General features: G+C 44.4%; 1 protein-coding gene across 1 annotated transcript; it reads right to left on the bottom strand.

Annotated features, from left to right (window-relative positions):
- Positions 1-1,193: 1,193 nt before the first annotated feature.
- LOC131016432 (uncharacterized) lies at positions 1,194-2,972 on the bottom strand. Its single transcript, XM_057945155.1, has 2 exons — positions 1,949-2,972; positions 1,194-1,786 (listed from the first exon to the last, which is right to left on the bottom strand). The coding sequence occupies exons 1-2, from the start codon at positions 2,970-2,972 to the stop codon at positions 1,194-1,196; spliced, it is 1,617 nt and encodes a 538-aa protein (XP_057801138.1).
- Positions 2,973-26,403: the final 23,431 nt, after the last annotated feature.

Genomic DNA, 26,403 nt, shown 5'->3' with positions numbered 1-26,403 from the left:
GGATGGTTCCTCGGGATGGTTTCTCTGGATGGTTCCTCTGACTCCGGCCAAACTGATAACTTTATTTCAACAAAATGATCCCTCTGAGTGTGTTGTTGATGCCGCTTCTCTGATCTTCCTCCCGGATGCCCTGCTTTGATTTTTATTTTTGTTGCTTTGGTTCTTTTTGATGCGTATTTTTCTTAGCTCTTTATTCTTTGAGCGCTCCTCTGATGCTTCAATTTTTTGGGCGTTCCTCTGCTGCTTCTCTTCAAGCCATCCGTCTGCTGCTTCCTTTCAAGTCATCCCTCTGCTGCTTCCCTTTGAGCCATCCCTCTGCTGCTTCCTTTCTAGCCATCCCTCTGCTACTTCCCTTTAAGGCCGGAACACTCTGCGCGGAGCATGGATGATCCGGGGGATGTATCCAACTTTCGCGGCTTACGATTAAATAGTAACCCTCTGCGCGGAGCATGGATGATCCGGGGGATGCATCCAACTTTCGCGGCTTACGATTCAATAGTAACCCTCTGCGCGGAGCATGGATGATTCGGGGGATGCATCCAACTTTCGCGGCTTACGATTCAATAGTAACCCTCTGCGCGGAGCATGGATGATCCGGGGGATGCATCCAACTTTCGCGGCTTACGATTCAGAGAACACCCTGCACGGAACATGGATGATCCGGGGGATGCATCCAACTTTCGTGGCTTACGGTTAAGAGAACACCCTGCACGGAGCATGGATGATCCGGGGGATGCATCCATCTTTCGTGGCTTACGGTTAAGAGAACACCCTGCACGGAGAATGGATGATCCGGGGGATGCATCCAACTTTTGTGGCTTACGGTTAAAGTGATTCCTCTGCTCTTCCCTCGGCTCTTCCCTTGACGTTTGTTTTTTCCCTTGACTTGCTAGGTAGCAATTTAATTTTTGTTTTTCCCTTGACTTGTTGAGCAGCAATTTGGATTGAATTTGTGAATTGTGGGTATATACCCTACTCCCCCCCTCTGGTGACATGTGCAATGCTCTGCATGAACATGTTAAGTAAAATGTGTAACTGGAAAAGAGATAACTTAAAGTAAATGAGTCAACACCAGGGAATTCCCTAGAACCACGTATCCGATTTTATTGATATTATGGCCTCGAACCTCGTTAAAACCCCAGTGGGGAAAAAGAGTATTCGGTCTACAATTTGTTATATTGAGTATTGATATTTCACGGTCTGGAAAGAGCTCTGCCGTCTGGATCCGACAAAGTGTACGCTCCGCCACCCAGGACCTCGGTGATGATGAAGGGCCCCTTCCAATTAGGTTCAAACTTGCCCACTGGCTTAAATGCATCGGCCCTCTTGAGGATTAGGTCGCCCTTAGATATCTTTCGTGCTCTGACCCTCTTGTCGTATCCCGCCTTGATGATGCTTTTATATTTCGCTACTCTGACTTGGGCTTCGTCCCTCTGCGCTTCCACCAGATCGAGCTCTGCTCTGCGGAGTTCACAATTTTGCTCTGTGTTGTAAGTTGTAATCTGATATGACTCCAATCTAGCCTCTGCTGGTATCACTGCATTGGATCCATATACCAGAGTAAAAAGCGCCTCTCCAGTTGCTGTCTTTGGGCTAGGTCGGTAGGCCCAGAGGACAGTGTCCAACTCCTCGACCCACTTCCCTTTGCTCTGGTTCAGCCGCTTTTTGATCCCTTCGCAGATTGATCTGTTTGCCAACTCTACTTGCCCATTTGCTTGCAAATGAGCCACTGACACGAAACGTTGTGCTATGTCCATTCGATCACAGAAATCAGCAATCCTCTGCCCTGTGAATTGGGTTCCATTGTCCGACACAATAATTCTAGGGACTCCATATCGGCAACATATGTTTCACCAGATGAACCGCTCCACTATCACTTCGTCGATCTTTGCCACGGCCTCAGCTTCGACCCATTTGGAGAAGTAATCCACTGCCACAATGAGAAAACATTTGCCCCCTGGTGCCGTGGGTAATTTCCCAACGATATCTATGCCCCATTTATCAAATGGGCATGCAGCGTACATGACTCCCATGGTTTCTCCTGGGACATTGATTCTTCCAGCGTGTCTCTGACAAGCTTCGCATTTGCGAACGAACTCTCTGGCATCTTTGTTGATGTTTGGCCAATAGAACCCTACCCGAATAATTTTTCGTACAAGATCCCTGAATCCCTTGTGCCCACCACAGCAACCTGTATAAATTTGTTTTAGAGCAAAGTTAGCTTCTTCGGGAGATAAGCATTTTAATAGAGGATGGGTGAAAGAACGTTTGTAGAGTTGATCATTAATCAAGCAATAATTCTCATATCGAGCCCTTTGATTAGATTCTTTACTCAGCCGCTCCCCTTTCTTAAGAAAGTGTATGATTGGGGCCTGCCAATCATCCCGAACTTCCACCGAGAAAACCTGTGAAGTCCTCATTTCTCTGGTATCGCAGAGCAGCGTAATCTCATCACTCCAGGTCTGCTCCACTGCGATGGCAACTCGTGCCAGTAAATCTGCCTTGGTGTTTTCCTCTCGAGAAATTTGCTCGATTTTGAATTCCATGAACTTTTTCTTCATTTCATTGATCTTATTATGATATGCCCGCATCCGGTCTTCCTTGATATGATAGCTTCCTGAGAATTGTTGAGCCACCAACTGTGAATCAGTTCTGATAATGACACATTCAGCCCGCAGCTCTGACAAAATATGCGCTCCTCTGACCACAGCTTCGTATTCAGCCTCGTTGTTGGACATTTTGCAAGTAAATTTTATGACGAATTGATACACCTCCGAGCTTGGAGACACGATATACACTCTGATGCCACATCCCTCCTTCGTGACTGACCCATCGACAAATGCTATCCAGAACTCTTGTACGGGGCGGCGAGTAGTTTCCTGAATGAAGTCCGCAAGGGCTTGTGCTTTGATTGCCATCCTTGGCTCATATTCTACATCGTATCCCCCCAATTCCATAGCCCATTTTACCATTCTCCCTGACAAATCCGGCCGCCCCAACACTTGTCTGAAGGGTAATGCAGTTCGCACCACTACCCGATGTGATAAAAAATATGGTCTCAATTTTCGAGCCGTGACCATGACTACTAGAGCAGCCTTTTCGATTTCTGAATAATTTAGCTCGGGACCTTGGATAACCCTACTGACAAAGTAAATTGGTCTCTGATGATTCCCGTCCTCTCTGATAAGCACTGAGCTGATCGATTCTTCCCCCACTGCTATGTATAGGTATAGTGTTTCCCCGGGAACTGGCTTAGTCAGAATTAGGAGCTCCGCTAAGTAAGCCTTGAGATCGTCAAAGGCTGTTCGGCATTCCGCTGTCTATTGAAACTTAGTCCCCTTCCTCAGAATCTTGAAAAATGGCAGGCTTCGTTCTGCAGATCGTGAGATGAACCTACTCAGAGCAGTGATACGCCCGTTCAAAGTTTGTACCTCCTTGATCCCTCTGGGTGGTGTCATATCCATAATGGCTTTGACCTTATCCGTATTGACCTCGATTCTCGCAGGAGTAACTTTGTATCCCAAGAATTTTCCCGTAGTGACCCCAAAGGTGCACTTCGCTGGATTGAGCATGAGCCGGTGATTTCTGATGACCGTGAAGACGTCTTCCAAGTCAGAGACATGGTCCTCATCTCTGACACTGCGCACAAGCATGTCGTCCACATAGACTGATATATTCCTTGAAAGTTGTTCTTTGAAAAAAATTTCCATCATCCGTTGGTACGTAGCCCCCGTATTTTTCAAGTCGAACTGCATACTCTTCCAACTAAAAACCCCACAGCAAACGGCGAAAGCTGTTTTAGCAATGTCCCTTTCGTGCATCTTCACTTGGTGATATCCCTGGTACGCATCCATCATTGACAATACCGCACAACCAGAGGTAGAGTCCACTAGCTGATCAATCCGCGGCAGAGGATAATGGTCCTTTGGGCAGGCGGCATTCAAATCTCTTTAATCCACGCACATTCGCCAAGTATTCGTTTTCTTTGCTACCATTACGGCGTTCGAAATCCACTCGGGATATTGTACTTCCTCGATATGGCCCGCGTCAAGGAGCCCATGTACTTGTTCTCTGATTGTGGCGTCTTTCTCAGCCCCGAAATGTCTCGTTCTTTGTTTCACTGGTTTGACGTTAGGATCTACATTGAGGCAATGCTCTGCCAACCTTCTGTCTATTCCCTTTAAATCGGTTATGCTGAAGGCGAACACATCTGCGTTTCTCTGAAGGCAGTTGATTAGCTCCTCTTTAGTTTGCTCATTCATGGAAGACCCGATCTTAGTCTGGAAGCCCTCTCGCCCTGGAAATAATTCTATCATGTTGCACACATCACTGGTGGACACCGGAGTGGATTTCTCTGTACTATCCCGATCTTTCAACAATCCCGCTAACTCCTATCGTTCCTCTACCGGAGCAGTGATTTCGCCCACTTTCCCTTTTTTCCGGGTGTCTGGTCCCTCTGCTATCCTTTCCATTTTCTGCCCCGAAGAGTGTGTAAGCATCCGCACATGGCATTCTTTTGACATTTTTTGGTCGCCCCATACTTCTCCCACTCTTCCCCCTCCGATGGGGAAATTCATCTTTAGGTGGAACATGGAAATGACTGCTCTGAATGCTGTCAAAACAGGGCGGCCGAGCATCACATTATATGAGGGGTTAGGCATATCCACCACCAGGAATCGGACCATCCTGTTCTTACAAGCATCCGCTCTGCCGAGTGTGACTGGCAGCTCCATGAATCCTAATGGCATGACAATCTCTCCCCCAAATCCAAATAGAGGTGAATTCGTAGGTTCGATGTTGGCTTCGATTCCCATTTTCTGAAGACATTCTAAGTATAGGATGTTTACCGCACTTCCCGAATCTACGAAAACGCGGTGCACGATGCAAGTTGCTATATCCGCTGTAAAGACCAATGCATCATCATGAGGATACATGATTGATCTCAGGTCCTCCGACCCGAAGCTAATAACCGGCTCCTCTGCCGCGCCCGTAATCTCCATCACCTGCTTGGGGTAGTACCCTGATTTCACTACGCGTACAACCTGTTTCTTGGCCCTATTGGATGTTGGCATCCCATTCTCCCCGAAAATCATATGTACTTCTCTCCTGTGTGGAAAGGGGGGTGCCCGATCCTCTACCGCGCCTCTGCGGTTATCGCGATTGTCCTCTGGCCTGCGATCCCGATTGTTTCCCTGATCCTGCCTCCGCTCATTTCTCTGCTCTGGTCCTTAACCTTGGCCTTCATTTCCTCTGGCTATAAACTGGTCCTGATTACCCTGGCGTACTAAGAGCTCCAACTGATGCTTAAGATGCCCACAGTGCTTGGTATAATGCCCATAAGAATTGTGATATTCACACAATTTGTTGTTAGGCCCTTGTTGCGGCTGTCCATCCCTGTAAGTTCCCGGCGCCCTAAAGAACGATTGATTCTTGATTAGATGAAAGATCTCCTCCTGCGGTTTGTTCAAGGGGGTGTATTCGTCAAAACGATTAACTTCGTTTACATTGCGTTGCTGACGGGGTGGCCCCTCTGCCTGTGGAGGAGGTACCCTTGGAGGAAACCCTCTGAAAGGACCCTGATGTCTGCTGTTCCGCTCCGGTGCATCCTCGGTTTTCTAAGCCTTGTGCTTATCATTCTCGGCCTTCCGCGCCATCTTGGCGTCCTCCAATTGCAGGTACCCTGGCAGCCTAGCCATGATATTGTCGAAATCCTGGGCCGGTCTGATATGTAGCTCGTCGAAGAAGAGCCCCGGTTTTAACCCTCTGACATAAGCACAATTTCTGATCTGTGATTCCGTCTCTGGCACCTCCAGAGCAGCGAGGTTGAACCTGGCAGTATACTCCCGTAATGTTTTGTTTTGATCTTGCTTTATGTCCATCAAGGAAAGAGCTGACTTCCCAACCCTTCGCGAACTCGCGAACTGCCTCAAGAAACGTGTCTGTAAATCCTCAAACGAATTAATGGAATTTGGGGCAAGCGTACCAAACCACAACTGGGCGGGTCCAGTTAAAGTGGTAGAGAATATCCGGCATTTGATGCCCTCCGTGTACATGTGAAGTGTAACCAGTCCTTCGAACCGGTTAAGGTGTACCTCCGGATCGGTGGTACCATCATAATCCAGCGAAATGGGCTTGTAACTACGTGGCAGAGTATCCGCCAGAATGTCAGCGGAGAAATGACTCCGGCTGACAGTAGTGGGGACCCTTGATGTTTTGGCCCTCTTGTCATCCTTATGCCTCCCGTGTTCTCTTCTTTCCTTAGGTGAGTCGTGGGCGTGATGACGCTTGTGAACCCTGTGGTCCTGCTTCCCAGAGGAATACTCTTGCTCATGTCCCTCTGACCTTCTGGTCTGATGTGATTTCTATGATCGGCGCTGACTCATCCAAAAACACCTAGCGGATGGACTCGGATTTATACGAGGTCGTCCTAGGGCGGTAAGGTGACTCAAGTCGTCTATCAAGGAAGGCTTAGCAGGGCTTCGATCGTGCTACTCACAGGAAACAGGAAAGGAAACCTAAGCACTCTAATCGGGTAGTTGGGTCTGACACTCTCTCTTTAAATCTAGGCGTAATTAAATAAAGCTTGTAAAATTATCTAATGCAGAATCAACAGAAAGCATATAAATCTATCTAGGCGAAAATAGGAAGCAGATTAAGAACACAGGGAACTAATAAACCTAGGGTTCTAGCTAGCAATCTAGAAAGCATTAGATAATTCAATAAATCATAAACAACGATTATCTAGGCGATAATAAAGAACAACTAATTCATCAAGTAAACTCGAAGCAACAATAATCTACGCAAAGGAAATAAACTAGCATTCAATCCAAAGAAAACATAAACTTAATTCTTACAGCGAGAACAATTCGAAACTTCAATCCGATGTAATGAAAACTAACATGATCTTCAATCTACAAGCCAAAAGATGTTTGTTGATGGTTTAACTACTCTAAAACTAAGAGAAAACAAGTGGAAATCGCCTAGGAGGCTGCTGGGGTCGAGAATGGTTCCAAAAACCCTAAAAATCGACTTTAAAATGGAAAAACGTAACTGCCGCCCAGTGACGGCGGCCGCCGTGATACGGCGCCGCCGTCTATGCCTTTCGCAGACTGCAATGCGCAGCATTTTTATTTTGGTCCGTTCTCCCTCGTTTCAAGTCGGATTTTGGATCCGTTTTGGCCTACGAACTCGTATCGAGACGAACTTCGTTATTCTTGAGACCAATCAACTAAATTCTGACTTTATTTTTTGTCCACATATCAATCAATTTGAGCATAAAATCCTGAGACAACAAAATTAGCACAAAAGCTCAAATCAATCAACTCTTGAGTGAAAGAGACCAAAATAAAAGTCAAAATAAGTCGTAAACACCCACAAATTCATCAAAAAATAGGGCTAAACAACCTCCCCACACTTGATCCTTTGCTTGTCCTCAAGCAAAGTCACGACACCAAATGATAGTTCACAAGAAAACTTCCTCACCATTCACATCTCCAACCAATCTAAGTCTCTTAGCCATTACATTCCTCACGAGATGTTCATTGTTAAGATTTTAAGAAGCAACAACCACATGATACAATTCAATCCAATCAGACCCGATTCTCCGCTAGAGGTGAATTCCCTAATGTGATTGCCTTTATAATCAAATCCCATTTTCCTTGAAGATGATAAACAATCAAACCAAATCTAATTTTATACATCTTTCTTTTCAAGGTGATGTTATTCCATTCTCAATAGATGGGCCAACTTTCGTGAGATCAACACTTTTGGAGGTAATCCAAAATGTTCTCACGTGGTTTTCCATGCTCATAACACTACCGTCAGAGGAGCAGAGACCCAGAGCTATAGAAAACTTCACAACAAACCAACATTCAAACTCAAGGGATAAGATCGTAGGCTATCACAATGAAAACACTCCCTCTAGCATCTACCGGACAAATCACGTCATGAATAGCTCATAAGGGTGTTGCATCCAAAACATTAAACAACTTACATCAAGTGAGGAATATGCATAGCCTGAGAGACAAAGATAGCAACCAAGCCAACACAATTCATGAAATTTACTTGTGAACAACTCATCAAAGTGTGCATTATTACTTGAAGCCAAGCAACAATCAAGATAAAGGAGACCATTTGCCCCACACAAGAAAGCCCAAAAACACAACAAAAACCCATAGGATCAACAAACACCCCCCCTCCACACTTAAAATCTAGCACTGTCCTCAGTGCTCGCAAAAAGAGGGGTGAAAGAGAAAAACTTCCCTGAATATCGATCCAAGTGGCGAGCCGTAGTATCCCACGATGTTTGCCAATCCTCATCTATAAACCAAACAGTCCCCAACGCACCAACCTACACCAAACAACAGAAATAACAGAAACACAAACCCAAACAAAACAAAAGAAAAACGAAAACAAGGGAAAGCAAGAAAAACATGGGTTGCCTCCCATGCAGCGCTAGTTTTTAAGTCGCCAGCCCGACTCAGAGGATCCCTTAACCAAAATCCGATTGAAGCGTCAGCTGCTTAAGTGCCTGTGTAAACACGTCTTCGTGAATTGCAGCTGCAGGTCCTCCAAATGAGCGCTCCATGCTCATATCATGAGATGGTCTTCTATCCACACATCCAAGGAGATCGAGTGACACAACCTCCTCAAGCTTCTCTTCCAGTAGCAAGGCACACAGAAAGCCTTGCTCTATATCATCTTTCTCTTGCAGTTTTTTCAGAAATTCCTGCTCAATGTCAACCTCATCCTGCAAGTTAGCAAGGAATTCTTCCACAATCTCGTCCTCTTCCTGTAACTTATAAAGAAAGTCCTGCACAATACAGTCCTCATCCAAAACATCAAAAGTCTCAACATAAGAACAGTTTTGCAATAGGGGGGTACGAGTAGGAGATTTCTTATCAAAAATAGAGAAAGTTACAGACCTCCCTGCCCCCGCCATACTCAAATTTCCAGTACTCACGTCAATACGAGTATGGGTGGTGGCCATAAAAGGTCGGCCAAGCAAAATAAGATGCCCATTCTCTCCTCTAATCCCTTTTCCCACATCAAGGACAACAAAATCAGCCAAAACTCTAATCCCCCTCACAACAACCTCAACATCCTCAACAAGGCCCCGTGGGCTGCTAATAGAGTCATCAGCTAGCTCTATCTTCATATTTATGCATTTCAGCTCTTTATTACCCAATTTCTCAAAAATATCAAGCGGCATCAAATTGACTGTCGCGCCCAAATCAAGCATTCCAAAAACCCTTTCAACCCCACCTAAGCTAATATCAAAAATAAAGCTACCTGGATCTCCTTGCTTGGGTGGTGGTTGGTCTGGTGCAACAGTGACAGGTGGCAGTGGCTCACTGGGGCATTGTGTAGCCTTGATTGCTTCCACTGTTTTGCTTCTCCATTTCCCCATGGTTATTGGGGCATTTTCCTTGACTACCACCACGATATGAGCTTGATGCGGTTGTTTGTCCTGGTTTGGGAACTTCCCAGTTGGCTGTTCTTGCTGCAGCTGATTCAAAGCTCCTGTTAGTTGCCCAACTGTAGTCTCGAGGCGCTTGATGGTAACACTCTGAGCCTCCATCGCCTGTTTGCTAGCTTGCATGAAAGCTTGCATCTGATCTTCAAATAAGGGGCCTGGAGGTTGGTGCTGCTGAGGTGGGTAGAACTGCTGCTGGTTCTGATAACCCATAGGCTGCTAGAATTGACAGTATTGAGAACTCTGCCCGTGTCCTTGCATGTGACCCTGGAGTTGCCTACTCGAATACCCTTGTGCAGCAAAGACTTCTACTCCTCTTCCATAAGTACGCTCGCCCATCCTATGGCACTCATTGGCTCCATGGCCATACTCGCCACATATGCCACAACCTTCTCCTGGTGGCGCGTGAGCGGGTGGAGCCTCCACCTGGTTCATCCTGAGGTGCTGTACTTGCCTCATCAAGTCCGCTACTTGCTTCTGAAGCTCATTGTTTGGATCTGCTGCATTAGCTTCAACCCTCCTTCCTCTTACCGACTTTTGTTGGGAACTCGCGGCAAGTGTGTTGAAGATCTCCTTGAGTTCATCAGCTGTCTTCCGGGCAATGTTGCCTCCTGCCGTGCTATCCACCATAAATTGAGAAGTCTGCAGCAACCCGTCATAAAAGAGTTGCATCAACATCACTGGGGTTAACTGATGCTGCGGGCACTGGCGGAGGAGTTCCTGGAATCTCTCCCAAGCCTCATGAAGTGGCTCGTCGGCTCCTTGAACAAAGTTCATGATTTGAGTTCTAATCTCTTGTGTCTTGTGATTTGGGTAGAACTTCAACATAAACTTCTCACAGGCCTCTTCCCAAGTAGTGATAGAACTAGGCGGTAAGGAGAGAAGCCAAGTCCTTGCCCGATCCTTAAGTGCATACTGGAAACATTTATGCTTCAGCTGATCTTCTGTGATCTCCAACAGTGGAAAAGTTTGCACTTGGGTGCAGAAGTCCCGGATAAACTGCAGGGCATCTTCATTCGGAAGCCCATAGAAGAGGGGGAGCAGACTTGAATCATTGGGATTCAGGTTGTAATTCCTGACTGCAGTGGGGAGCACAATAGCTGAGTTCGTGGCCTCTATGATAGACCGGGTAAAATCCCCCATGTACTGCAAATTTCTTCCTGCCATCTTCTCAACTCCAACGCTAGATAAAAGAGACTCGGTACCCTCTCCTAGGCTTCAAGCACCTCGCGTGCACGGTGAGTGTTGTCAAGTAGAATGCCAAATTCCTGTTAAGACTTTAACTCCCTAGCAACACAACACTCAACAAAACAGATCAAACGCACCGGTGGGAGAAAGAAAATAACCGAGCAAAAATAAAAATAAAATAAACACGGAAAACAAAGTAGCACAACCAAACGCCTAAAGCCTTCCCCGGCAACGGCGCCAAAATTTGACTCATCCAAAAACACCTAGCGGATGGACTCGGATTTATACGAGGTTGTCCTAGGGCGGTAAGGTGACTCAAGTCGTCTCTCAAGGAAGGCTTAGCAGGGCTTCGATCGTGCTACTCACAGGAAACAGGAAAGGAAACCTAAACACTCTAATCGGGTAGTTGGGTCTGACACTCTCTCTTTAAATCTAGGCGTAATTAAATAAAGCTTGTAAAATTATCTAATGCAGAATCAACAGAAAGCATATAAATCTATCTAGGCGAAAATAGGAAGCAGATTAAGAACACAGGGAACTAATAAACCTAGGGTTCTAGCTAGCAATCTAGAAAGCATTAGATAATTCAATAAATCATAAACAACGATTATCTAGGCGAGAATAAAGAACAACTAATTCATCAAGTAAACTCGAAGCAACAATAATCTACGCAAAGGAAATAAACTAGCATTCAATCCAAAGAAAACATAAACTTAATTCTTACAGCGAGAACAATCCGAAACTTCAATCCGATGTAATGAAAACTAACATGATCTTCAATCTACAAGCCAAAAGATGTTTGTTGATGGTTTAACTACTCTAAAACTAAGAGAAAACAAGTGGAGATCGCCTAGGAGGCTGCTGGGGTCGAGAATGGTTCCAAAAACACTAAAAATCGACTTTAAAATGGAAAAACGTAACTGCCGCCCAGTGACGGCGGCCGCCGTACGGACGGCGGCGCCGTGGACGGCGCCCGCCGTGATACGGCGCCGCCGTCTATGCCTTTCGCAGACTACAATGCGCAGCATTTTTGTTTTGGTCCGTTCTCCCTCGTTTCAAGTCGGATTTTGGATCCGTTTTGGCCTACGAACTCGTATCGAGACGAACTTCGATTCTTCTTGAGACCAATCAACTAAATTCTGACTTTATTTTTTGTCCACATATCAATCAATTTGAGCATAAAATCCTGAGACAACAAAATTAGCACAAAAGTTCAAATCAATCAACTCTTGAGTGAAAGAGACCAAAATAAAAGTCAAAATAAGTCGTAAACACCCACAAATTCATCACAAAGTAGGGCTAAACAGGCGCAATTTCTCTGATCGGTAGGATTTCTCTGACCTGTGAGATCTCTCTGACCTCTGCATCCTTTCATTCCTCTGAGATTTCTCCCTCAGAGTATCCTCCAGATCTTTGAGTTGATTTTTCAGTTGTGATACTTGATTTTTAAGTCTCATGTTCTCCCTTGGCCCTACCTCCTCGAACATGGGAGTGATGGAGTGACTATCGGACTCGTCGACCCCCTTCTTCCTGACGATGCTACTTAGCCTGACGCGGCTCCCTTCTGGCCTTCTCAAATGAGTGAAGGAATATTAAATTGAATTAACGTTCCGTTTGCCCGATGATCGTTTCTTGGAATATTATTAATTTATCATACAACGATTAATCCCTAACATGCTCCTATGAATTTAACAACTGCACGTTGGAGTTAGAAAATACCTGAAGAATTCCTAAGAATTCGTCAATCCGTCGCTGAATAGGTCAGCCAACTTCAACGCTCTGTTTGACCCTTCAAACGACCTCCAATCGTATTTTGTGCAGAAATACGACTTCTTCGCCTTCGAAAGTGCTTTCCGTGGCCGCCTGTTTCACCTCAATCGGACTTCTGTAGAGGAAGTTATGGCTGTTCTTCCGAAACTGCCAGAACTTGATTTCCTGCGAAAATCTGACTCTAGCTCAGATCTTCTGAACTGTATCCCGCTAAGCTTTCACCGTTGGATGGACAACGTTCTATGAAAGTCCCAAGAGAGAATGATCCACACGATTTCCTGCGCCCCACAGCTCTCCAAAACCCTAATATTTTATCAGTATGTTTTCCTGAGAGCTGACAGCTGTATTTATAATAAAATAAATACGTGTAGGCACAGAATTAATGTAGGAGGCGTTTTTCTCTTCTTCTAGGGTTAGGAGACTTTAGGCCAGTCCAGGGACCAGATACAAGGAATAAAGATGGGCCTCAAATAAATTAATTTATCTATGGTCAGCCCAGACCATAATTAATTTATAAATATCAGTTCATTCCATTAGAGAACCAATATTGACTTACCCCTTTATTGCCGGTGATGAGTCGGGGCTTGTATTTAGACTTATTAAATCCTTGTATTTAAAATCTACGGTATCCATTAATTAATTATAGCTCTGACAGCCTTAATTAATTAATCTCTTTTGTAATCCTTAAGCAGTACCACTCAAACCTTATTATTGCGCCTGAACTTAATCAACCTGCAGGGTTTAGCGCAATAAACATTATTGAGCTCCTTAAAGGGATGTCATTATCCTATATCGGATACGAGTACTAATACAGATAATCAGATATCATATATTAACCGCTATCACCCAAGATACAGAGTACTCAGGTTACTATATAACTCTCGCTCATAGTAAGTCAAAGTGATAAACGAATCAACATATATATCTGACATCTTATTAGTATTAAGATCTTATAAGTCACCGAGATCTCTAATTCTTCACTTAAATCAGATAGAAGAATATATCTCACTGTGGTCCTATCAATACGTTATGACGTACCAGTATAGACAAGTAGTCAAGACAAACTACTTCCATCTATACCGCAGCCTAAACCAATAACAAGTAGTCCTAGAGTTATTTCGGCTGTGATTATATTATATCTCTTAAGGTTAATCCAATTATATGGTCTTCTGTGATCTACAACACACCATATAATTTACTTGTATAGAGATAGAGAACATACATATGCAATCATGAACACAATCAGATAGGAGATTAGATAGTGGTAACAGGAAACATTGTATACAAGCATAAAACGTTCCTGCTTTCAGTATACAAATCCAACAATCTCCCACTTATACTAAAGCAAACTTTTAGTATACAATGCGTCTATTTACCAATCACTTAACACTTCTCCCACTTATACTTAAAGTTTCCTAAGTGGGTGGCATCAACCGCATTCCCATCTTCCAATGACCATTTGCGATAAGCCTTTTGTGAAAAGATTAGTTGGTTTCACCAATATGTGAGAATTTATTCTATGAGCACAAAAAACTCGATTTACGAATAATCGTATAACTTGGTACTGCTCCATGTGTTTGACCCCTTGTGGTTCTTGGATTCCTTAGAGTTTGCAACTGCACTTGAGGTATCACGAAGGTGATGCTCTCACGCAAACTAGGAATCACCCTTAGATCCTGGAGGTAGTGGTCAAACCAAAAGGTTTTACCTCCCAAGGAAAACACATAGCTCGAGGTAATTATTCTTTGTTCCGGTCAGCCTGAAAATTCGAAATCGTATAATCCAAAAAGGAACTAAACTGTCTAACTGGTAAACTATCCTTATTCTCTAGTCAGGGACTTGAAAATATAATTTACCACAGTTCAGTGTCCTTAACTAGGACTATACAGATATCTTACAACCATGCTAACTGCATAGCAAATATAAGATCTCGTACATAGTAATCCATACATGAAGCTATCTACTGCGGAAACGTAGAATACTGCCTTCATTTCCTCAACCTCAACAGGCATCTTAAGACATAGTCTTTAGATCAAGGAACGCCATATCTAAAAGGTAGCAATCCTTTCTTGGCGGTATTCATACTAAAACGAGCATTCACAGTTTCAATGTAAGACACTCGAGATAAGACCAACATCCTTTTCTAGTGATCCCTTATAACCTTGATCACAGAGACGTATACTATACCTCCTTAGTCTTTCATCTGAGACTGTTCGGATAACCATTACTTTATGTCTTGACAATAGCTCCATATTGTCGCCAATTAGGAGGATATTATCTACATAAAATGCAAGATAAACCACATCACCGATGACACGAGAGCGATTGATACGAGATGCTTCTCTCCCTCCCTCACGTAACCTTCAGGTTGTTGCACATGGTTGTCCTTATCTTTTTCAAGGTAATATATATGACATCCATTTGCCAGACCTCGATGGTTTAAGTGAGCTGCTATGGGAAAAATGGTCCGAATGTTCTGAGCATGGCACTGGCGAAAATATCATCATAACCTATACCCTTACACTGGGCATATCCTTTCGCCACCAGTCTAGCTTCGAAAGCTACGACCTTGCTCATTCGGGCCTGGCATTATCTTGTATACTCACTTACAACCTAAGGCTTTACTGCCTCCTGGTAGCAAGATTTTCTAGTATACACCCATATTCTTAATGGATTGCTCCATTGAGGCGTGCCAGGAATCATCATTCTCGTCTTCCACTAATTCCAAGTAGATATCTGGGTCGATTCTCTTATATTCACTACCAGGGACTGAATCCAAAGATCTTCCCAAGAACATAAATCGATCGGGTTGTCCCACAACCCTCCCACTACAATGGATCTGTGGTGGCACATGAGTGTCAACAGTGCATGCAGTGTCTTGTGGTACAAAACTCTTGCACATTTGGCTTGGGTGATGGAATCGCCTGTCTAATGTCTTCAATTTCTTGAAGCACACTATCTGACTTGGATTAGTGATTACTCCCATAGTCCACTTCTAAGAATCGTGTGTCATTGCTAATAACCACCTTCTGATTTTTTAGGACTAATTGCAAAGATACATAACTCATCATCGAACATATTTTTCCAAGAGTGACCTATTTCTTCTCTCCACCACACCATCCTATGTAGGGATTACACGGTGTAGTAAACTGGGTTGGAATCCCAAACACTGACAATGAATCAGAAAAGATCATTCCTAACACATTATTGGCCCTTTATCCCCTTTGTCATGAATGACCCGGTCTCCATCTTTTCCTCTATACAGGATTCGCAGGTTCCAAATGGTACAACCTGGATTGAATCGAATGTACTATTTTTATACGAGCCTTTAGATCCTGTTAAGATAGATGTGACCTAATCTAGGGTATCAATATATGTGTAAGATCCTCATGAGAGATTAGCCTTAACTTTTCTCTTTCTTTTGTTCGATGATGTAAATGCAATATAAAGGTATTTTGTAGACAAGTTATAGTACGAAGAGAGATGTTCAAAATACCAGAATAGACAACTTTGTCATTTCTTATGATAGAAACACCACTATCAAAAATGACATAAGATCCATCTATTCAAAATTTTGGAACATGATAAGGAACTCTCAAAAACTAAACTATGTCTTTAGGACTTAAAGACAAGTCTTCAATTGCAACAACTGCGACTCCAGTCACGTTGCCTGCGAAGACAATCATCTATCACTTCTCAGCTTCCTTGTCAGCCTAAAAGCGATGCAAGGTGCAACAATCATTATCAGTTTATCTCGTTATCCACTACTCACAACTGAGTAGAAAATGAGCTGATATGTCTCAGTTACTATAGCAAGTGAAGTACCTTAACCTTTTGCCTTGAGTATTGAAAGGAAAAATCTCCAATACTCAATCATATCACACCACTACTCCCACTTATTTCCCTTGTCTTTCTTGCCCCTTGGACCCTTCTTCTTCCCGTCATTCGACGAAGAAGATGGCTCTCCTTTGGCAATAACAAGTGCTTGCACATCTCTTTCCCACAACTTCCTTAGCCGTAACTAGAGCATTCAACAACTCAAAAAGAGTATTATCTTTCTTACTCATAACAACGTTGAGGCAGAAGTTCTTAATTAAAAGACTTGGGAAGAGAGTTCAGGATAATATCGACTTTTGCCTCAGCGTCGATACTCCCACTGAGCAAGTCAAGTCCGTCAAAAAATTGCATGACATGCTCGTGCACTGAGCTGTGCTCAATCATAAAAATAATAAGATTACTCTCATCAAATTTAAATGAGCAGCTCAGTCCGACTCTCCGAACACTTCCTTGAGATTCAGCATGATGCTAATAGCATCGTCCATGCCCTGATGTTGGAGCTACAAGGTTTGTGATATTATACTCATAATATAGCATATAGCCACATTATTCGTCTTATGCCACCTTTTATGTAATTCCTTTTTCTCATCAATTGACTATTGTTCGGACCATAAGAACGTGGAGTAGTAAGCAACACAAAAATTATGTTAGTTTGTGATAAAGATAAAAATCCAAAACTGCGTTTCCAATTTATATATGTGGACCGGTTAAAAGACTTTGTGCAAGAATAAAGAAACAGGAGACATAGACATATCTGAAAGTAACGAACATAAAGCACATAATTCGTAACAACAATATTGAAACCTTTTGATAAAACAATATTGATGAAACCTCCAACCGCTCAAAGAATCCCATGTGCAAGCCACGCTGTGTGGACGTTTACACACGAACTCCTCAACCAGACTATTCACCTAGTCATTTAATTTCCATCCATGTCAACTTAACCTTTTGACAAAGGAAATTAATAGTTGGCACCTTAACTAGACCATATCATCATCAAGAAGGGACTCCTCGGGGAGTTGTACATTGTACTTGATATGATATCTAAGCAATGACCACATTTTAACCTTGAAAATTAAATTCTCGAAATTGACATACTCACTCGGACCATGCCGCTTTCAATTTAATTTTCTTGGTTATCTTATTTAATTTCATTCTCCAAAGTACTTGTGAAAATTACACAAGTAAGCCACGCTGTGTGGACGTTTACTGCATAACTCCCACTACTTCAATGGATTTAAATATTTTTATAGAAACCTCATCTGACAAACTTATGAAAGAACAAACATGAAGTAAGCCACGCTGTGTGGACGTTTACTCACATTGTCAATCACTTTGTTTAGAGACGCATGTGGAGGTCTACATAATTTTAAGAATAAAAATTAATAAGAAATAACCACAATTTAACTTTGAAATTAAATTCTCGAATTTGACATACTCACTCGGACCATGCCGCATTCGATTTAATTTCTTAGTTATCTTATTTAATTCCATCCTCTAAAGTACTCGTGAAAAATTATACGAGTAAGCCACGCTGTGTGGACGTTTACTGCATAACTCCCACTACTTTAATGGATTTAAATATTTTTATAGAAACCTCATCTGATAAACTTATGAAAGAACAAACATGAAGTAAGCCACGTTGTGTGGACGTTTACTCACATTGTCAATCACTTTGTCTAGAGACCGCTTGTGGCAATCTAAATAATTTTTAATCATCTAAAAAATTATTAATACAACTTAGTCTTTTTCTTTCAAAATGTTTGATCATGCTCAACACATAATCCTAAACATGCTCATCTAGAACGCAACATGTAAAACATGCTCGCAGAATTCTAAAACATGCTTAAGAAAACGATAAACCTAGCATGCTTGTCTAAGCACAGTTAATAAACACATATTAACAAGCAGAGACAAAACAACATGCAAAGAGCATAAAGGATTAACACCGCGACATGCAAAGAACAGAATAAAAACGATAAAGTTCTTCGTGACCCATTCGTGGAATCCCAAATCTAATCTATTACATTTAAAAAAGAAAAGAAAAGCTCAAAAACGTAAAACTTGGCCCAAACATCTTCATCAGGCCCGTCTTTGAATTTAGGGTTTGGGCCCCCTAGGGTTTCTTGAAACTTGCGCCTACCTAGGGTTTGGTACCCCCTAGGCGCCGCCGCCACCACGCCATGACAGCAGCCGAGCGGGCTCGGCAGCAGCAGCCCGGCGCGGCAGCAATAGCCCGACGCGGCAACAACAGCCCGATGCGGCAACAGCCTGGCTCGGCAGCAGCCTCCCCGGTGCGATCAGCAGCAGCAGTAGCACGGCTCGGCAGCCTCGGCACCTAGTCTTGGCAGTCTCGGCAGAATCGGCGCGCAGACAGCAGCCTCGGCAGCAGCGGCCGCGCGACGCCTGCCAGGCGCGCAGCGCGCAAAGCGCGCACGCGCAGCCCTCGGCGCGCACAGCCCCTGCTCGCCGCCTGTCCTCCCTCGCCAGCCTCGGCAGTACCCAGCACCGAGAGCAGCAGCATCCTCACGGCACCAGACCGGACGTGCAGCGCACGGTGCGCAAGCGCACACGCACGCGCAGCCCTCCTCGGCGCACGCAGCAGCGGCCTCGTCTGCCCCCCGGTCCGCCAGCAGCCATCCAGCCCGGGAGTTTTTGAGCGCGCAGTGCGCAGCCCTTCGAGCCCTCGGCGCCCGCCGCCTCCCGACTCTCCAACCTCCGTTCATTCGATGTTGATTCGTTGTCGTCTTCGTCTCGTTCCTCAGTTTTACATATTTACAACGGAAAAACAAATACAATTTGAAATCCTAATCTAACCATGGATTTTCTCGCGGTGAAAAACGATTACAACGTCAAACGACGTATTCCACGAATCAACAGACCACGAAGAACAACAGCAGTAAAAACAATGCACATTATTAATCGTACATAAATTAATAATAGAGCCAAGAAATTAATCATGGGCTCTGATACCAATTGAATTAACGTTCCGTTTGCCCGATGATCGTTTCTTGGAATATTATTAATTTATCATACAACGATTAATCCCTAACATGCTCCTATGAATTTAACAACTGCACGTTGGAGTTAGAAAATACCTGAAGAATTCCTAAGAATTCGTCAATCCGTCGCTGAACAGGTCAGCCAACTTCAACGCTCTGTTTGACCCTTCAAACGACCTCCAATCGTATTTTGTGCAGAAATATGACTTCTTCGCCTTCGAAAGAGCTTTCCGTGGCCGCCTGTTTCACCTCAATCGGACTTCTATAGAGGAAGTTATGACTGTTCTTCCGAAACTGCCAGAACTTGATTTCCTGCGAAAATCTGACTCCAGCTCAGATCTTCTGAACTGTATCCCGCTCAGCTTTCACCGTTGGATGGACAACGTTCTATGAAAGTCCCAAGAGAGAATGCTCCACACGATTTCCTGCACCCCACAGCTCTCCAAAACCCTAATATTTTATCAGTATGTTTTCCTGAGAGCTGACAGCTGTATTTATAATAAAATAAATACGTGTAGGCATAGAATTAGTGTGGGAGGCGTTTTTCTCTTCTTCTAGGGCTAGGAGACTTTGGGCCAGTCCAGGGACCAGATACAAGGAATAAAGATGGGCCTCAAATAAATTAATTTATCTATGGTCAGCCCAGACCATAATTAATTTATAAATATCAGTTCATTCCACTAGAGATCCAATATTGACTTACCCCTTTATTGCCGGTGATGAGTCGGGGCTTATATTTAGAATTATTAAATCCTCGTATTTAAAATCTCCGACATCCATTAATTAATTATAGCTCTGACAGCCTTAATTAATTAATCTCTTTTGTAATCCTTAAGCAGTACCACTCAAACCTTATTATTGCGCCTGAACTAAATCAACCTGCAGGGTTTAGCGCAATAAACATTATTGAGCTCCTTAAGGGGATGTCATTATCCTATATTGGATACGAGTACTAATACAGATAATCAGATATCATATATTAACCGCTATCACCCAAGATACAGAGTACTCAAGTTACTATATAACTCTCGCTCATAGTAAGTCAAAGTGATAAACGAATCAACATATATATCTGACATCTTATTAGTATTAAGATCTTATAAGTCACCGAGATCTCTAATTCTTCACTTAAGTCAGATAGAAGAATATATCTCACTGTGGTCCTATCAATACGTTATGACGTACCAGTATAGACAAGTAGTCAAGACAAACTACTTCCATCTATACCGCAGCCTAAACCAATAACTTGTCCTAGAGTTATTTCGGCTGTGATTATATTATATCTCTTAAGGTTAATCCAATTATATGGTCTTCTGTGATCTACAACACACCATATAATCTACTTGTATAGAGATAGAGAACATACATATGCAATCATGAACACAATCAGATAGGAGATTAGATAGTGGTAACAGGAAACATTGTATACAAGCATAAAACGTTCTTGCTTTCAGTATACAAATCCAACACAGTATACTCCCGTAGTGTTTCGTTTTGATCTTGCTTTATGTCCATCAAGGAAAGAGCTGACTTCCCAACCCTTCGCGAACTCGCGAACTGCCTCAAGAAACGTGTCTATAAATCCTCAAACGAATTAATGGAATTTGGGGCAAGCGTACCAAACCACAACTGGGCGGGTCCAGTTAAAGTGGTAGAGAATATCCGGCATTTGATGCCCTCCGTGTACATGTGAAGTGTAACCAGTCCTTCGAACCGGTTAAGGTGTACCTCCGGATCGGTGGTACCATCATAGTCCAGCGAAATGGGCTTGTAACTGCGTGGCAGAGTATCCGCCAGAATGTCAGCGGAGAAATGACTCCGGCTGATAGTAGTGGGGACCCTTGATGTTTTGGCCCGCTTGTCATCCTTGTGCCTCCCGTGTTCCCTTCTTTCCTTAGGTGAGTCGTAGGCGTGATGACGCTTGTGAACCCTGTGGTCCTGCTTCCCAGAGGAATACTCTTGCTCCCGTCCCTCTGACCTTCTGGTCTGATGTGATTTCTCTAATCGGCGCGATTTCTCTGATCGGTAGGATTTCTCTGACCTGTGAGATCTCTCTGACCTCTGCATCCTTTCATTCCTCTGAGATTTCTCCCTCAGAGTATCCTCCAGATCTTTGAGTTGATTTTTCAGTTGTGATACTTGATTTTTAAGTCTCATGTTCTCCCTTGGCCCTACCTCCTCGAACATTGGAGTGATGGAGCGACTATCGGACTCGTCGACCCCCTCCTTCCTGACGATGCTACTTAGCCTGGCGCGGCTCCCTTCTGGCCTTCTCTCCAGCTCCCTCTCAGCAGGGAGCTTCTGTGTTTCCTTAGGTGGCATGGCTTGTTTGTTAGCAAGTTGGTCATTCGCCTCCAGAGCAGCGGGGGCAGAATTTCAGTGCCCTGTGGGTTGGGAATTCCCATCAGGTGAGTCGTGGTGGGAACAGTAGATAGCAGTGGGGTCCCTAGCGCTTGGCGCACAACAGCATAATTAAGCAGGACCATCATCTGCTCTGCCAACACAAAGTTTAGCGGGGCACCACCAGATGTGGGAACCAAGCTTCGTAGTTCAGATCCAAGGGCTCCCAGAGCAGATCTCTGGGGAGTGATGTTCTGACCCGTCAGCGGGGTGCTAGAGATGTTGTGGAAACCCGGCGGTGTGGTGAAAACAGTGCTGGCTGGCAGACCGTTGAGCAGCGAAGTGGGGACCTCAGTAGTGTGGGCAACAGAGCTGAGTCCGGCGTTGTCGAACTCCTTCTCAAGAGTGCGGCGAGCTTCAGAAGAATCCATAGTACCTACACGTGAAAGATGTGAGAAAAAGCTCAAATAAAAATGAATCGGATCATCCCTCGTCAGAGGAATCCGTAACATAAGGCGTCCCGAACACTGGCGCGAAGGCCATTATGAGATCCCATAAGAAATACCGCCGTGCACTAGGAAATAAATCCAGGACACGGATTAAAACATGAACAGAGAGAACGATGGAAATTTCCCCATAGATTCGGAGTCAAACTCAGAATAGAGAACGTATTACCCGATAAATCAACCATGAAAACCTAAAAACACAAAAAACAGAGCACCAATCAACAGATCGTTAGTGAAATACATTAGATTCGTAAGAAAAACAAAAATTATGCAAGGAAACATAATAATCGCACACAATTATCATGATTACGCGTAAAATAACCGCAAATTAACACCCAATCCTCGGCTTCCACCGCCTTCCCAACATGCGCATGCAAGGAAAATCGTAAAAACCACGGATCTCATGAATTTGTAAACAGATCAGCACGAAAAACACGATTATCGGTCCAGATTCGCGTGGGTATTCAGAACATCGGCTCAATTGGGGCCTACGCACGCAAATCAGATCGCAATTACAGATCTGCATGCGCAGGTGGTCGGAACTCATGCCTTAACTCATATTTCCCACAGACGGCGCCAACTGGTGAATTATAAATGAACAAGTGGAGAATTAATCGGTGAATTGTCATTGAATCGTGAATTATACCTAGTGTTTGATCGAGGAAAATGAGTGGGAGTGGTTGAATTGCTGAGAGCACGAGAACAAATTGCAATAGTATTGAAAATAGAGAGAGCCTCCTTTACAGAGTGCGTGTGCATGTGTATTTATAGATTACATGCTAGGGGTAAAATAGTAATTTCGCTGCTGAAACATGCTCCCCGCGTGGTCGAGGGTATAATGGTAAATTTGCTCCCGGGCGGGCGATCCCTCTGCTCTTTGGTGATTTCTCTGGCGAGGGCCATTCTTCTGGCAGTAGCCATTCCTCTGGTGAGAGCCATTCCTCTGGCAAGAGAGACTTCTCTAACGAAGGTCATTTCTCTGGTGAGGACCGTTTCTCTGATGACGTTCGTTCCTCTGGCGAGGTCCGTGATGCGTCTTCGACTTTTGGGCCATTTGGCCCTCTTTTTCTCTTTATTTGTGTCAGTTCAGGTCTGTCCAGGGGGAAAACAAAGTTGTGGAGGAAGGAAGATCAGTAGAGCGGAAACGGAAGAAATGCGGTCAGAATGGGCATTACCGATCCCAGATTGCCAAATCATGTTTGCCAGCATGGAGCTTCGGCCAACAAGTACCTCTCCAATTCAACTTGGGGCATGGGAACCTGGAGCCACCACCTGGTATGAGCCACACCGATAAGAGCAGTCGGTTTGATCGTTACCAGAAGAAGCAGACAGCCAGAGCCATAAAAGGAAGGTCAATCTCGGAGATCTCATGGAACAAGCGGAAGGTTGAAGAAGAGACTAGAAGGACCGAAGGGATGGGAAAGGTTGACTAAGCTTGCAGCTGGACGCCATCTTCAATCAGGATCAATCAAAGATCGAGCTAATTAAGGAAAGAAGATCCCGGCGAAGATTTGGAACCGGCGCAGCTAGGGTTAGGCCTCTACCGTTCGGCAGTATAAAAGGCTAATGTTGTGCAACGTGAAGAAGCTCTTGGCACCCCGAACATTTTACTTTTCATCAGTTATTGCTTTTATTCGCCGCGTGTGGCATTCAAAACACTTGACATTTTCCGTACTTCAATTCCGTAGTGTTTTTACTTTTGGACAAGTTCGAAGGCTTGAAGCCTAGGTATTATTTTATCCATTCCAGTATTTCATTTCGCTTAATCATGAGTTTAATTCTTTTTGCAACTATGAATTTTATTATGTGTGAGTAATCCTTTAGGTGAGGTTTTAGGGGTGGAAATAATTGTTGTTAACATGTAAACATTCGTGAGACATTTGTTCTTTCGGTTGAGTCTCGTGGTTCCAGACGGATCTGTGCCAAACCATGGACAGTAGGGGCCTGACGGGAGACCCTCGTTCGGTAAAATGCTGTCCGTGTCAAGCAAAGGCCAGGGTATACCAGGGCGTGACAATCGGTATACCCAAGACCGAGTAGCTGAGCAGCGTCAACAAAAGGCGTTGTAGATCCGGAAGGTGGGGAAAGGATTGATGGGATACACTGTCCTTCCTCAGTCTTGGGCTTCTCTAGAGAATATCCATCAACTGTGACGAGGCATAAAGCCATGGTTATCAAACGAGGAAAGCAATCTCGGCGCCGTAGCATGTCTATGACTGGTCGGTCGACAAGGCCGGAAATAGTTGAGTCCAGGAGGCATGTGTCACTCTAGTGCGGAGTTGGGGACCTCAGGAGAGAAGGTTGATGAGGGTCATACTTGGTGAGTAACGGGTATGACTACTATCTAAGGAGGAGTGAAGCACTGCCTTGTGACCGGGGATTGTGTGACCTTCGGACCAAGTGACCACAATGAGATCAACCATCCTATATGTGAAGTGTAATCCCGTGAAACGCCCCGATGTCTTTGGGCCACGCCTCGGAATTGCATGGATCATAGACGGATCATCAGTGTGCCTATGACCGAAACGAATGTTAACAACAGTTATGACCTAACCGAATAACCTCACCCCTTTGTTATTATTGATCTTGTTATTTCTTGTGCAGAGTATACAGATTGAGAATTGTGACACCTCAGTTTGTCGTTGGAGAACAAAGTGGTTCCTCACTCCCTGTGGGATTCGACCCTACGCTTACCGCTAAGACTAAGTCCTTGTCGTGAGAAGTAGGAGCGTGTATTGTCCGTACTGGGCTTACACAGGTATTTTGTCCACACCGCACGACGGGTGTGTGCCAAAATTGGCGCCGTTGCCGGGGAGTGACGCGCAGCAATTTTGTTCTCTCCTCATTCCATCTTCCGCTACTGGTGTATGCGTGGAACTCGTAGAGCTGTAAGAGCATTGGTGTTTGACCCCGATATTGATCGAACAGAAAGACGACTACGCGCAGAAACACGAATAGCGAGACGCGAAGCTATGGCAGAAGCCGAACAAGCAGATGTCGTACCGGAGCAGACCCTCAGACAGTTGGCATATCCGACTAACCTCAACTTGAGGCCGAACGGAATCACTTTACCCGCCAATCCGTTCGCACCTCGTCGGTATGACATGAAGCCTTCATTGCTTCAAATCTTACCAAAGTTCAATGGATATCAAGGAGATGATCCTCATACTCATCTCCAAGATTTTGAGATGACAATCATGCACCAATCAAATGACGAGCAGCAAGAGTATGTCAAGTTAATACTTTTCCCTTTTACCTTGGTGGACAATGCAAGAAGATGGCTGTATGACCTACCAGAGGGGAGTGTCACTACATGGGCACAACTGCAACAGGCCTTCTTGGAAGAATTCTTCCCAGCAGCACGAGTGGAGCGGATGCGATGGGATATCCGCAGCATCAGGCAAGATGGGCTAGAATCCTTCTACGAATACTGGACGAGATTCAAGAGAATGTTAAGCAATTGCCCCCATCACCAGATCTCCCCAAAAGATCAGGTGGAGAGTTTTGTAAAGGGCATGCGGAGGAACGATCGCAGTCTGGTCCTAGCAGCTTGTAATGGATCATTGATGAGCAAAACCCCATTGGAGATCTTCCAACTATTGGGCACCATGGCAGAAGAATCACGTGATGAAGGACATGAGAGGAATCTGGAGAAACCAAGGAAAGCTGAGGAAAAAGAGGAGATGTCTAAATTAGAAAAGACAATGGAGAAGAGCATGAATGAACTCAAGGAACTCCTCTCAGGCTTGACTATACCGAAGAAGATTCGCCAGTGTGGCTTATGCGATGCCACTGGACACCAATCTGAAAATTGTCCAAATTTTGGTGAGGATATTGTTGATGTCAACGCCATTGGAGGACATGATGGGAATACACGGAAGTACGATCCTTATGCAAATACTTACAATCCTGGGTGGAGAGATCACCCCAACTTCCGGTGGAAGCAAGATGGCCAGCCCCAACAGCAGAACAATATGGGCGCACCAGTGCAACGCCCTCAGTATAATCAGAACCAACATCAACAACAATACCAGTTAGGACCGCCTCAACACCACAACCCGAATCAGCAACAACCTCCTTACCAACCTCCGCATCGGAGGGCACCTTGGGAAGAAGCAATTGAAAGCATGGCTAAGGAGAGCGAGAAGTTTCGCAATGAAATTCGTGCTAGCATGAATCAAACTAACCAGCAAATTAGTCATTTGACTAAGGCAGTGGCCAAACTGGAGGAAAACGCTGGTAAACTTCCAGCCATGGGAATCAACCCCAGAGAGCATGCCCAAGT

Source organism: Salvia miltiorrhiza, chromosome 1 (assembly GCF_028751815.1).
Source record: "Salvia miltiorrhiza cultivar Shanhuang (shh) chromosome 1, IMPLAD_Smil_shh, whole genome shotgun sequence".
Taxonomy (NCBI): domain Eukaryota; kingdom Viridiplantae; phylum Streptophyta; class Magnoliopsida; order Lamiales; family Lamiaceae; genus Salvia; species Salvia miltiorrhiza.
Note: the sequence above shows the minus strand (reverse complement) of the source record. Positions and strands in the feature narration are given on the sequence as shown.